The 13,200-nt window shown below is 34.5% G+C and overlaps 1 protein-coding gene and 1 long non-coding RNA gene across 2 annotated transcripts; both read left to right on the forward strand.

Moving 5' to 3' along the window:
• The first annotated feature begins 1,400 nt into the window (after positions 1-1,400).
• LOC113764440 lies at positions 1,401-2,110 on the forward strand. Its single transcript, XR_003467614.1, has 2 exons — positions 1,401-1,443; positions 1,783-2,110. It is a non-coding gene; the product is annotated as an uncharacterized LOC113764440 (long non-coding RNA).
• Positions 2,111-10,946: 8,836 nt separating this feature from the next.
• Positions 10,947-13,200, forward strand: LOC113764439 (GATA transcription factor 1-like). Its single transcript, XM_027308341.1, has 2 exons — positions 10,947-11,336; positions 12,324-13,200. The coding sequence occupies exons 1-2, from the start codon at positions 11,118-11,120 to the stop codon at positions 12,969-12,971; spliced, it is 867 nt and encodes a 288-aa protein (XP_027164142.1). The 5' UTR covers positions 10,947-11,117; the 3' UTR covers positions 12,972-13,200.

A 13,200-nucleotide genomic window follows, 5' to 3' on the forward strand; every position in this document is an offset into this window, starting at 1 on the left:
TTGCTTGATACTGCATCCAAGTACAATGACATAACCATTCCTGAATCCTGCTCCCCACTCCAGATCAAAGGGTATTCATAGACGAAACACAACTCCATTCTCCTCCAAATAGTAGCTGGTATCTGACACTCATGAAAGAGATGGCCATGAGATTTTTCTTTTTGTGCACGAAACACACACACACTATCTCGAGTCAAAACACGCCAGCTCTTCAATAGATTGGCATTGATTCAGCAATTATCTTCCTCTGCAAAGCAAATCTTGATACAGGAATCCTAACTCCCCTGATGAAAACCGCACCACAAAATTCATTACTTTAGCCTAGAGTGTATCACCAGTTTTACAATCATAATTTTGTCTTTTGCAGATGCTGCCATCAGACCAGTAAACTTGGATCACAAAAACAAACTAGTTGCCGAAATAAAGTCAGAAATGGATAAAATCATACGAATTTTTCAAGCAATTATTGAAATGCTTAAACAGCAAAAGGTAACCAAAACTTTTCATAGAATACGTTCCTATACTTTGAAGCTTCTTGAAAGCTCAAGTTACAAGTAAGTATTAGAAAAAAACTAAAACTAAAAAAAAATGAACTTTATTTTTTAATTTTGGGACTCATGATCTGGATTCTATAGCGGTTTTATTTGGTGTATTTTGAAATGCACTAATCAGGTTTTTCAACTAACTTTTTTTCTTACATACAACTCAGTAAATAGTCAAATTTGTGTTTGTTAAAATCCTAAAAATTAATATTGACCTAAGCATTAGAAAAAGTAACATGTACTACATAGTAAGAGATTTCGTGTTCAAAACCTCAAAACCTTACCAAAAAAAAAAAAAAAAAAAAGTACTTAATGCACAACGAACGTTTGTGTGCTAGCTTTACTTTACTGCATATTAATTTAAAAAAATTTATGCAACTCTCTACAGATGTGCTTGATTTTCGTTTTCCAAGAGTTGATCAACTTTTTTTTCGAGCATGTATACAACTTTAATTTCTACTTAATACTAAACCTAATCATAAATCTGTAAAATTTCTTTAATGTTGTTTTAAGATTGCATACATCTTGGCTCCTACATGCATATATTCAGCAATGGTTAGCTTCATGAATCATCATAATAAGGACGAATGTAGCACATATGTATGCTGACTTAGTTCCAAATCTAACTAGATTGATAATTTTCTGTGACTTTTCTTGTATCCAAGCAGAAAGACCGACCAAAATTCTGGGAAAAAGTTGTGGAGATTGGGGCTCATATGTTGACTGTTGCCGTCAGCGCAGCTGTAATGGCTTTGGTACCTGTGGTACCTGGAAGTGGAATAGCCGTAGGCGGCTTAACTTCCGCTTTGTGGATCATTAAAAAGCTAATGAAGGGAAATCAGAGAGGAGCTCAAAAGGCCTTGTTACCGCCATGACTTCTATACTGAAAGAAGCATAACAGGTAAGAGGTGCATCGCTTCTATGGCCATTTTGGTCGATTTATAGGTCTGAGAATAATTTGTTACATGAATCTGTCTCCAAATGGATTAGTGCCGCAATCATCCAGTAAAGCATTCTAGTGTATGCTTACTCATGATTAGTGTAGCAAATTAATTAGCTATGAACGTTGCGATTGCGAGTGGGCAAATTCAAAAGATCATATGTATAACGTAAAAGTAATCATTTTATTGAATATAGCATGAAAGTACACACTAGCATAGAGCTACTGCACAAGTGCTCTGTATACAGTATTATGTTCAAACTGCAACTATCTATTTCTATGAGTTCTATTTTTTTTCAGAGAAATGGTTCGAGGACAAAGCTCATATCCTGAATCTGAATTAAGTTTGCGAATGGGTTTCTTGTGCCAGGTTTACGACGCTGATTGCTATCCGAGAATGGCCAAGACCATGTTGTGGTTGTCCATCCGCTTGATTTGCTCAGTTTTAAGTACTACTTACTTTTCAAGACATCGACATTCTTGGTTTTGACTAGTTTGGGAAGTTGGGCAATACAGGAGAGTTTGAACTAGCTTTTGCTATTATTCAGGCTGTACATTTATTTCCTGATTATGTCCATTTGTTCTTCGGTTCAATGCAAACCACACGAGACAATTAAACTTGCAATTATTTTGAGTCCAGTGTGTTTGGATTGTAAATTATTTGAGATATTTTTACTGTAGCACTTTTTGTGATGTGATGTATGTGAAATAAAAAAGTATATTGAAAATTGTAATGATAATGTAAGCAAATAAATTTGGGCGAATAATCTCCTATCCAAACACATTGAATTCTTAGGCAGACATTTGAATGATTAGGCGACAGACCAAAACCTAGTGATTTGATGTAATTAAAAATAAAAAAGAGAGTCGTTGAGAAAAATAGGAAGGTTACACCGAATTTGAAAGTTACGTACTATGGTCAGCCATTAATTTTTTTCGATTATATAGCTATTCTATCATAAAATAATAGGAATGTTACACTCGTCATGATTTTGAAGGTTAAAATTGCGAGTAGTTTATTGTTATTCTTTTGCTTTATCCTGTATTTCAAATATTTCATCCCACCCGCGATTTTATGAATACATTCACGAATCTTTAGAATTCCAAATGATATAAAATCAATTGAGAGAGTTTTAGTATATTTGCAACTTTGAAATTTACAATATCCATAACGCTGTTAGAATCCTGTAATTTATATTGTAATAAAAGCACAAATTGCTCTCAAAAAATTTGAATTACCATTATGACTATTTTTTTTTTCCAACAACGATAACAATTGTATAACGTATTCTATCCTAATTTATAGGAGAGGAGAGCCTAAGGAGACTTGTTGGTTAGGGAGTAATAGATATGCAAACCTGACTAGACAAGGAGATGACTAGGCATCATTCTTGATTTTTTTTTTTTTTTTTTTTGCTATAAGTGGAATTTGAACCCCCGCCTACAACCCAAGGGGGGACTTAAATCTCTTCCCGGTGGCCACTGAGCTCAGTGGTTCCACCATTATGACTATTCTCATTCTGCAAAAATTTGAATAACCATAATGAGATGCTTAAAATGTGGCATAAGGAACCAGAATGACTATTCTCATTCTGCAAAACGAACCTATATAACAAAACTTCCAACCATAAGCTTATGCATAAGGATATAACTTATAACAAAACTTGCAACAATAACCGGTATTCTAAAGAGCCATAAGCTTTCATACGAAGGTTCTGAACTTGATTTCAATGTAAGCTTCTCATTTTGATCACTACACCATGGTCTCCAACAAGCTTTTCACCTGGTAAATTATAAGTTAATTAATTGTGTAAGCAAAAAAAATGTAGAATAATATGAAAAATCCATACTATAATCACACACCAATCACGTGTGTAAAAATGTCATTAACTTGATTCATAGTGAATTATTCCGAAACAAGTTTACCAAGGGATTTTTCACAAAAAAAATTCTATGTTTTCTATGAACACATTTTCCAATCATCTTTTTATCTCACATATATAAAATCCCTACAGTACATTTTCTTCAAAAAAATTGCAATCCAAACACATATTTTATATGTGCATGTACCTCTATCGATTACAATACTATTTTCTTTTCTTCTTTTATGAGTCTCTCGGCATTTTTGCAGTTCAAACTCTTTTTGTTCCTCAATCAGTAAAGCATACTTTTACCATGCTTTTGCATCATGTTGCTCCTCCAACTTGCTTGCTTTATTTTAGTGTGGTCATTTTAGACTACGATAACCAGAGATCCTAACCAATCACCTGAGAATAAAATTATTTTCATAGTGTTTGCTAACATAATTCAGAATTGGCTTTAACCATTCAATCATGCATAACCTACTCAATTAGTTCCACTAAAAAACTAATCAAATATACAAACTAATATGTCAATCGATCAATCAACTTTCTTAGAAGGTGAAATAATAGATAGATAAAGAAGCAACTACCACCAAAATCAATTATGCTACTAAATACATGTATATCAAACAATCTATAATATTCAACACTAATAATGAAGAGTTGCACATGTTATTCCAAATACTCCCAGTAAATCTTCTTTTTTTTTTTTAACAGATGCCTCGTCCCTATTCAAGCAAAACCATACAATTTAAATTATAAAAACTAACTTAGTTTGTTCAGAAACAGTAATTTAGAACTTAAATTAGAGTAAAATATCACATGTGGTTTGGAATGAAAGGATACAATCTAGAACAAAAACTATGCTTTAACAAAATAAATCATATCAGAAACCAAAAAAAAAATGGGGAAGAAAATGCACATCAATGTGAACAACCAAGCATAGATTAGGCCAAACATGGTGAGACAGGGAGTAAAGCAATAACAATAAAAAAAAACTGCACATATACTGGAAGCCGAAAAGAACCTAACAGAAAAAAGCAAGAATGTGCTGTTGGGACATAAAACTTATATTAATTAAATCACTAATTTTCCTACCAAGAAACAAAATAATAATTGCTAGTTTAACTCCTCCTCCTTATACAAAATGACCCCACAATGTTTAATTGAATCAAAAGACTTTTGAGTAATTATAGCAAAACTAAAGCTCTAAATAGTAATACTCTCTGAACATTCTCACATTCTCAAAATACCTGTAAAGGAACATCGATTATTTGGTCAAGCAAACGAGGCCAATTGAAGAAGCCCAATTGAAGCTCAGTTCAGTGGATCCAGTCTCTGAAAGGGTTTATTGATAGGCCCAAGGGCTTAATAGGAAATGAAACTCACTGATGTCGCTCTCAGCTCGAACGTATAAAGAAAGGCTTCCAACTGGTCTCAACTCTAAGCTCACTCTCAGCTCTTGCAGTCTCCTTCATATTGTGGGACGTATGATTTGCGGGCTTGGGTTCAATTGGGTAATGGGTCACTCTATACAGCTAGACTGATCTTCTCCAAAAATTCCTAATTTCTAGCGAAGGTATCTGAAAATTAGTACCCAGAAATGATTAAGGCTCATTTTTTCCTTTTTTTTTTAAAGAATAAATCTTATATACACTGACAGTGTATACATTATCACCATTTGATTCATGACATGTGTGCAAATATTGAACTTCAAATTCAAATTTTGTGTAGTTGTCATTCATCCAATGCTGATAGTGTATACACTGTGTCAGTGTAGGAAAGATTAATCCTTTTTTTAATAGTTTTCACTCACTGACTTACTAATGGCAATGTCTTTCGATCTAGTGACGAGAGGAGGGTCGTTAAAGTCTTCCGTTACTATCAAATTCAATGTTTAAATTCAATATCTAACAGTTGGAGATCTAAAACTTGTAAACAAAGATAAGAGAGTTAAAAAATAAATGATAATGCATGCCGAGTGTGGTGGGAGAGGGGGAACATTTTGATATGATCACAAAATTAGATCACAAAGTTTGCGTCCAATACATGATCAAATCTAAAATTCTTGCTTTTTGGCTTATTGCAGGCGAAAATAAGATGCAGTTCTTGCTCTTAGTAGTGTTTTCTCAAGCAGAAGCGATTTAGGCTCCGTTTGATAACACTGAATCTGAATTCTGAATTCTGAATTCTGAATACTGAAATAATTAATTTACTGAATTTTAAGCACTGAAAAGAGATATATGAATGTTTGAATCTTAATGCTGAATCTATTTATACTGTTTGATAAATATTCATAATTTAATGCTTAATAAGGTAGATTGTACAATTTTGCCCTTATATCTTTTAATCCAAAAAGAAAATAAAACCTATGATTTAATTAACTTAAAATTGTTAGGTATGAAAATGACAATGATTGTGAAGAGCAATGCATACAATGACAATGTTTCTTTGTGTGGGAAAAGGGTATGATTTCATCGTTTTGAGAATGGGAAAACGAGCTTTTAATACTCTAAAAGCACGTTCAATTACATTTCTCAATCTTGCATGTGCTTGGTTAAAGCGTTCTTCTTTTGATCTTGGACGAGAAGCATTTCGAAAATCAGACAACCAATATCTAATATTTCGATATGGTGTCATAAAGCCACGTGTGTGTGGATAAGCTGCATCACATAAATAATATTTATTTGTACAAAAAAAAATATATCAAAATATAAATGTTTGTGGATGAAAATTACTGCAAAAAAATACTATTGTTAAAAACAATTTTTGAATAGAGAATATCAGGTTGTTTTGTTTAATTAGATAAGGATTTTGAATAAGGAATATTAGGTTGTTTAATTAGATAAGAATTTTGAATGTAATTAACAAACAGGGATATATTTGGTAGATAAGATAAAGTAGTTGAAGTAAATCTTTTGATTCTTATCAAATTAAGCATTCAGCTACGATTCTTGTGCTGAAAAAAATACATACAAATTCAGCACCACTTAATAAGTTCAGCAGGTGAATTTTTATTTATCAAACACCCACAACATCTGAATGTCTGAATGAATTCAGTTTCAGCACTTTTTTATGTTATCAAACAGGCACTTAATGTTTTAAGACAATATCACTATCTCAATATTCGGCCTTATGGAAGTAACAATTGGCCTTATAAATCTACTATTTTGGTCTGACTTGGCTTCGTTTGTACTGTCAGCAAATCCTAACAATTTCATGATTTGTTAAAAAACTGACGATGGCATTGTAAACAAGGGTTAGCATCTTTGTCAATCTGATTATTTTCCCCTATTTTATTGCTAAAAAGATAGATGTTAAGGGACATGATCTCCCCGTTTCAGGAGAATCCAAGAAAATTGTTTCTCAAAGCCTAATCGGGGAAACAATTCTGCATCTCCACGATATGAAATTTGATCGTTTTGTTGTCAAAACTTTTACATAGTCAAATGAGGCTGTAGTTCACCTAATTTAGTGGAAATTAAGGATATTCACTCATTGTTTCTTCAATGATTAACAAATCATCGCTCAACATGTCCAAATTGTATTGGAGGGAGGAAAAACTGATTGCATATGAACACGGCACAGGGCACATGCCAACGAATATAATCAGTCCGAATTCTCACACCAAAACCTTGTAAAACTGTGCGTAGATGATTGACTTGGATGGTAAAATGTGAGAGATTGTAAAAAAGAGGTTCTGAATTCAAGATTTCTACTTATTAGTAAAAAATAAACCTTGTAAAACCCTTTTTTTTTTATTGTGTGTTGGGTTGATACACATCAACAGCCTCGTAAAACCCTATTTTTTAACCTTACATTTAAATGTGATTTTGGATCTGTCGAAGGCGAAAGCAAGCAAACAAGCCGATTACGTAGATTGGACCAAGTGCAATGAAATGTACACATGCATTGATATTGCAAGATTTTGCGCAATCACATTTAGGTAACATGAATGCCAACTCTTGTACTCTGGTGAAAACCACACATTCAAGAATCCCAGCATTAAGCTTTTAGTGTTACTTATGTGAACCAATGCCTAGATTTATACATAATGGGATTAGGCACATTGCAAGTAACCAATTCCAATTACAAACAGGATCATTTCCTTCAATTATACTGGCTTTAGATAGCTTTTGAAACTATTAAACATGATGTTCAAGCTTCAGCACCTTCTCAAGTGCTCGAAGTTTTCTCTTTGTCGCCAAATTTAGCAAATAAATGAGTTAAGAAAGTGGTTTTAGAAATAGGGCAGTGCCGTCCCATTATTGATTTTCTTTTTCTCTATTTTTAAACAGAAAAGGATGAACATGAAAAGAATTGTGACTTCAATATGCTCAATTTTTTCAGAACTTAATTCCATCGAGCCTCAACCCGTGGACAAATTCTCTCTTTCCCGATCTGCTTTAGAAGGAATTTATACTAGGGGTGCAACTCAATCGAGAAGTTTGACTCGAGCTCACGAGTAACTTAGTCAACTACTTGATTTGAATTATGAACTCGAGTTACTCAAGTGAGTTTTTGAATCAAACTCGAGTATGTATATCATACACTCGAAAAGCTCGTCAAGCTTTGTCAAATACTTAATATAATATCTAATTAATCTATTATAAATAGTTAAATTACTCGAGCATGTAATATTTACTACCCTAATCATTTGTTGGGTTCAACTATCAAACTCGCCGACTTCTTGAACTCTATTAAGTAGAATTTGAGTCCTCCTAATATTATGTCAAATCGAGCTCGAGTTTCATTCAAGCAACTCGCTTGAGTTTGAGTATTGTTACTAGACATCATACTCAAACTCAACTTGGTATCACCGCTATCCTATACTTTATATTTGAAAAAAAAGATTATTAAAAAAAGGAACAAGTAAACAAAGGAAAAAAAAAAGTTGCTTGAGTGATTATGTAGCCTACACTCCGGGCACATGTGCAAACAAGATCTACGTGATTAATCTATAAAGGCAATTGATACAGCCGGTGGAAGAGACCTATTTTGTATCCTTTTCCTTTCTTTTCATCTAGTCACATTTAATAACCATCAACTTTATATACTTTTTCTTTCTAAATTACTTTTTTTTAATAACCATCGACTTTATATACTTTTTCTTTCTAAATTGCTTTTTTCTTCTAAATTTTTCTAACGGGTGTTCAATGGGCACTTGTTAGTATACCTAGATTACACCTAACACATCATATGAATTCAAATATTAACAATTGTTACCCTATTTTGCATTTATATACTTTCTGTAATTAACATTAGTTTTCTAAAAGAGTTCGCCCACAAAAAGCAACACCTAACATATCATATGAATTCAAATGCTAACAATTATTACCCTATTTTGCATTTTATATACTTTTTGTAATTAACATTAGTTTTCCAAAAGAGTCCACCTACAAAAAGAAATTCTAAATCACGATATTTCTAAATGATAGATACAAACATAGGAATCTGTAAAATTAAAGAGGAGGTAGATATATTTCAAAGCGATAGACACAAATATGAGAATTTCTTGGGTTATCCATGGACTCTTTTAAGTGATAGACATAAACATGAAAATTCCTAAAAATTATTTTTTCAAAAGAGTTCGTCTAAAAAAAATGATTCTAAATCACGACATTTAGACACAATCATGAGAATCCTTTAGATTATCCATTAATGTGTTTTGTGTGGCTTGTTTCTATCCCTTAAATCGCATTTCGTTTAATATAGAATTTTCCTTTTAAAAATATAGAGACATAAACTCCATCTTATACACCTCACAAGCACTCCAAACAGTGTATTATATAGTATACTACTTTACACAATACCTTTACTCCTGTTGCATGTGACGGTCACATGCCAATTGGAGTGGTTACAACTTGCAATTGCATCTGCCCCAAGCCAGCCAGCAGTCCTCAACTACTTCTCCAACTTGTGACAATACTGAAAACGTGGGTGGACCCGAGCAACATGCAACCCGTGGGCCCCGTCAAAGAGAAAATTCAATTCATGCGTTGATGAATAAATACCAGACAAACAAAAGCATCAAAGCAACAAATTAAATCATAAATCTTTTTTTTTTTAAAAATTTTCAAACTTTGCAAAATCACCGCCGCCACGTGCGGTGTCGAGATAGTCAAAGATTATTCAAAACATTTTATTTTGAATTTCCAAAAAAAAATTTAATGCGTGACACGTGTTGAGAAGTCATTCGTTAGAATGACGTGTGAATTGGGAGTTTTATTGGGAGATGGGGTTTAGCTATTCGCATCGGTGTGGTCGTCCGACCGTTGCGTAAGCGGCCCGCGCCCTCTTTATCGCGTTGGGGACTCCATCAAATTGACGATAATGGCCTCAACATTTTCTCATATTTGCGGTCATACCCTTTAGTATTATACTACTAGGTAGAGATGTTAGATTATACCATTAGGAAGTGTACCCGGAAAAATTGGTTTTCACTCTTTTGTTGTACTTCTTTGGTACTCCAAAAAAGTGTAGTTGTCGTTCAAGAGTTTGGTGTTCTTTCACTACCCTTTTCACATCTAGTTTTCTTTTCAATTTTTTTTTTGGTGTTCGGTCCCTTGTTGTTTTTTTATGCCCTACCTATATACCAAACCAAAATAAATCATGATGGGTAGGTTTAGAGGTTGATTTGAAGTGAAGTGAAAACATATAAAATCAAGTGGAGGTGCTTAAGGAGAAATAAAATTGAAGGTTGAATACAAAGTACTACACTATCTCCTAATAAAATGAATTTAGGAATTAATTGTGCAAATTATATCGTTCTTGAGGAAGAAAAAACTAATACAAAGAATTATAAATATATTTTTTAATAATTTTTTTCATCTCACGTACATTATATCAAAAAAATGTGTTATAGTATTTTTTTTTCAAAAATTAGCCCAAAAATTTTTTTTATCCGAACACACTTATTCAGCTGAAAAGTCTTCCCTTTAGCTTGTTCAATATTCTCTATTTTCACTATTTTGTTACAAAATTAGTTGACATTTTATGTATTTTGTAATTGTTGAAATGAATTTGTACTTGAAGGAAAAAAAAAAGAGGAGAAAAATGAATTGGTACTTGTTCTATGGTTACTTATAGAGTAGGTTTTGAGATGTGTTTGATATCATATAATGCAAGGGAATTGGTTGAAATATAACAAAAATTAAATTGAAACCATTAACCTCTCTAAACAAAATAGGGCGCAAATGAAATGGTCAATGTAAAATTTTCGTAATCTAACAAATCCAAGTTGGACTCAGATTTTGAAACAAAGGATTAATAATAAATAACATAAAAAATGCACTTATAATTTACTCACCTTTTTTATAAGAATAATTACATTATTTTTTCATGATAAATGTTAAAAAGAAAAGAACAAATAAATATAAACCACCACTTCTCAAGTCCCCCCTATATTCAACAACGTTAAATATCAAGAAAATCCCAAGCCCCAACTTGCTTCCAAAGTACCAAAGCCGTCAACACATTTCCTCGAAGCCCATAAAATAAAACAAAATAAAAAGGAAAAAAAAAGGCCATACCATACTTAGAAAATTACAGCAAAAAAATAAAGAAAAGGAAGCCCCCAACCCCTCAACAAACCATAGTAAAAACAGAGCCACCCCACCTCTCTCTTTCTCTCTCTCACAATACAAACCTAACTCAAACCAAACTCCTTTGCCCCCATTTGTGGGTATCATCAGTTTCGTTCCATCTTCTCTCCCTATTCTCTGCAAACCCTCAAAGAAAAAATAGAAAAAATCTCCAGAAATTAGAAAAAGAATGGATGCTTTGCACAACCCAGATGTTGCAGGAGCAGCAGCAGGTTGTTTCATGTTGGATGGTGAAGACGACCTTCTCAACTTCTCCTTGGACGACGGTGAAGAAGAGAAAGAAAATAAAAATCCTTCCCCTTTTCTAAAAGACCCTTATTCTTTTTCTCCTTCAAATACCCTCATTAGCCATCAAGATGATGATCTCAGCCGTTCACCTTCCTTCCCTGTAAGTCTTAATTGATGCCTGTGCTATGCTATGCTTTTGTTAAAGGTTATGTTCTTGGAGCCCAGAAAGTCTTAATTATGCCTGAGTTTGCCATGAACTCGGCCGAGTCTGGGCGGTTTGCATGAACTTGGTGCTGGAAATGCTGTGACTCGGTTTTGCCGCTGAGTTGACTCGGGCGAGTTTGGACTGAGTTGTATTCCGAGTCTGGCGGTTTTGGACGGCTTCTGTATATATATATATGCTCTAAAATACACGAGTGAGTTGAAATGCTTTGAGACGTTAAGGGTATTTTGGTAATTTTGTGAGGTAACGCGTGATGGGGGCTCCTTTGACTGAGAAGAGTCCGAGTTTTTGACTCGGTGGAACTGGAAAATGGGAAACCACGAAATTGGACAAAGGATGGCGGCCAAGGGTATTTTGGTAATTCTGTTTCTGGACGATTTGCCCTTAGAAACCCTGAGCATGGAATTGGACAAAGGATGGCGGCCAAGGGTATTTTGGGAAAGAAATAGTTTTTACGCGTCTTTATTAGTGAAGCATGGGCTGTCACTTGGGATTTTTCTGAGCTGGACTAATTAAATGAGCATATAACCGGACGAATATTTTCGGTGCCTGTTTTAGTATTAAAAGACAACTTTGCCCCCACGGAATATCCTGTCCCCCTGTCTGAGTGAGGGTTACCTTCTTTGGAATTTTTGACGTTGTCGGTACCCTTTACAGAAATTTGATTTCCCATGATAATCAAAATTCCTTAGTAGTGCTGCAACTAAATAAGTGGAAATATAAAAAAAAAAATTTACATAATTTCTGTGAAACTGAAAATCGAAAATTGTTCATTTGTTGGAACCTTTTGATGGATGTATTACACTGAGTTGATTCTGTGGGTTGACTAATGAGCTGACTTAACTTAGTCCTTTTGGGTCTGCTCAGTTTCTTGAGGGATGGAGATGTAGTTCTGATTATATATTGTTGTCCCATTTTATTCAGGAGTTTGAGGAAGAACTGGAATGGTTATCGAACAAGGACGCATTCCCGGCAGTGGAGACATGCTTCGACCTTCTATCTGAGACCCCGGATTTTGATGGATTGAACCACCAGAGCCCGGTATCCGTGCTTGAAAACAGCAGTAGTAGCAGCAATAGCAATGGTAGCAATGGCAGCGCGGTAATGAGCTGCTGTGGGAACCTTAAGGTGCCCAGTAGTTTCCCTGTTCGCCCGCGTAGCCAGAGAAGGAGGAGAAAACGAAGATCAGGTTTTGGGGACTTGCCGAGCCAGGAATGGCAGTGGTGGAATCATGTGAATATTAAGAGTAACAGGCAGGAAGTGGCATTACCACCAGTGCCAGTGAAGGCAAATACTAGTGCTACTATTGGGAGGAGATGCCTGCATTGCCAAGCTGATCAGACCCCACAATGGCGCGCAGGCCCAATGGGGCCGAAAACTCTTTGCAATGCCTGTGGGGTGCGGTATAAGTCCGGGCGTCTTGTGCCTGAGTATCGCCCTGCTAGTAGTCCTACATTTTCGGCTGCATTGCATTCGAATTCTCATAGGAAGATAGTTGAGATGAGGAGGCAGAAGCAACCAGGAATGGGAGGAATCATGGCGAACGGGAGTTGTGGATATAGGGTAGGATAGGGATGGAGTAATGCATTAAATTTTTTTCTGCTTTCTTCCTTTATTTTTTTTTTAACATATAGTTAGGTTAGAGCTTAGGGTCTGTTGTAATAGCGCTAGACGGTTAGAACCATTTTTATTTTGCTTCCATCAAATTCCAGTAGGGAATTTTGACTTTAGTGTGCTTGGTTATGAATTAGACTAGAAATGAAAATTAAGATGTTATGGTTTTGGTTTTTGCCATAGTTTA

This window comes from Coffea eugenioides, chromosome 3 (genome assembly GCF_003713205.1).
Source record: "Coffea eugenioides isolate CCC68of chromosome 3, Ceug_1.0, whole genome shotgun sequence".
Taxonomy (NCBI): Eukaryota; Viridiplantae; Streptophyta; class Magnoliopsida; order Gentianales; family Rubiaceae; genus Coffea; species Coffea eugenioides.

Bases quoted from the DNA above. Each gene is read 5' to 3' on its own strand.
- LOC113764439 (XM_027308341.1), top strand. From the start codon at position 11,118: ATGGATGCTTTGCACAACCCAGATGTTGCAGGAGCAGCAGCAGGTTGT. The intron at 11,337-12,323 runs GTAAGTCTTAAT...CATTTTATTCAG, and splicing joins GCCGTTCACCTTCCTTCCCT to GAGTTTGAGGAAGAACTGGA.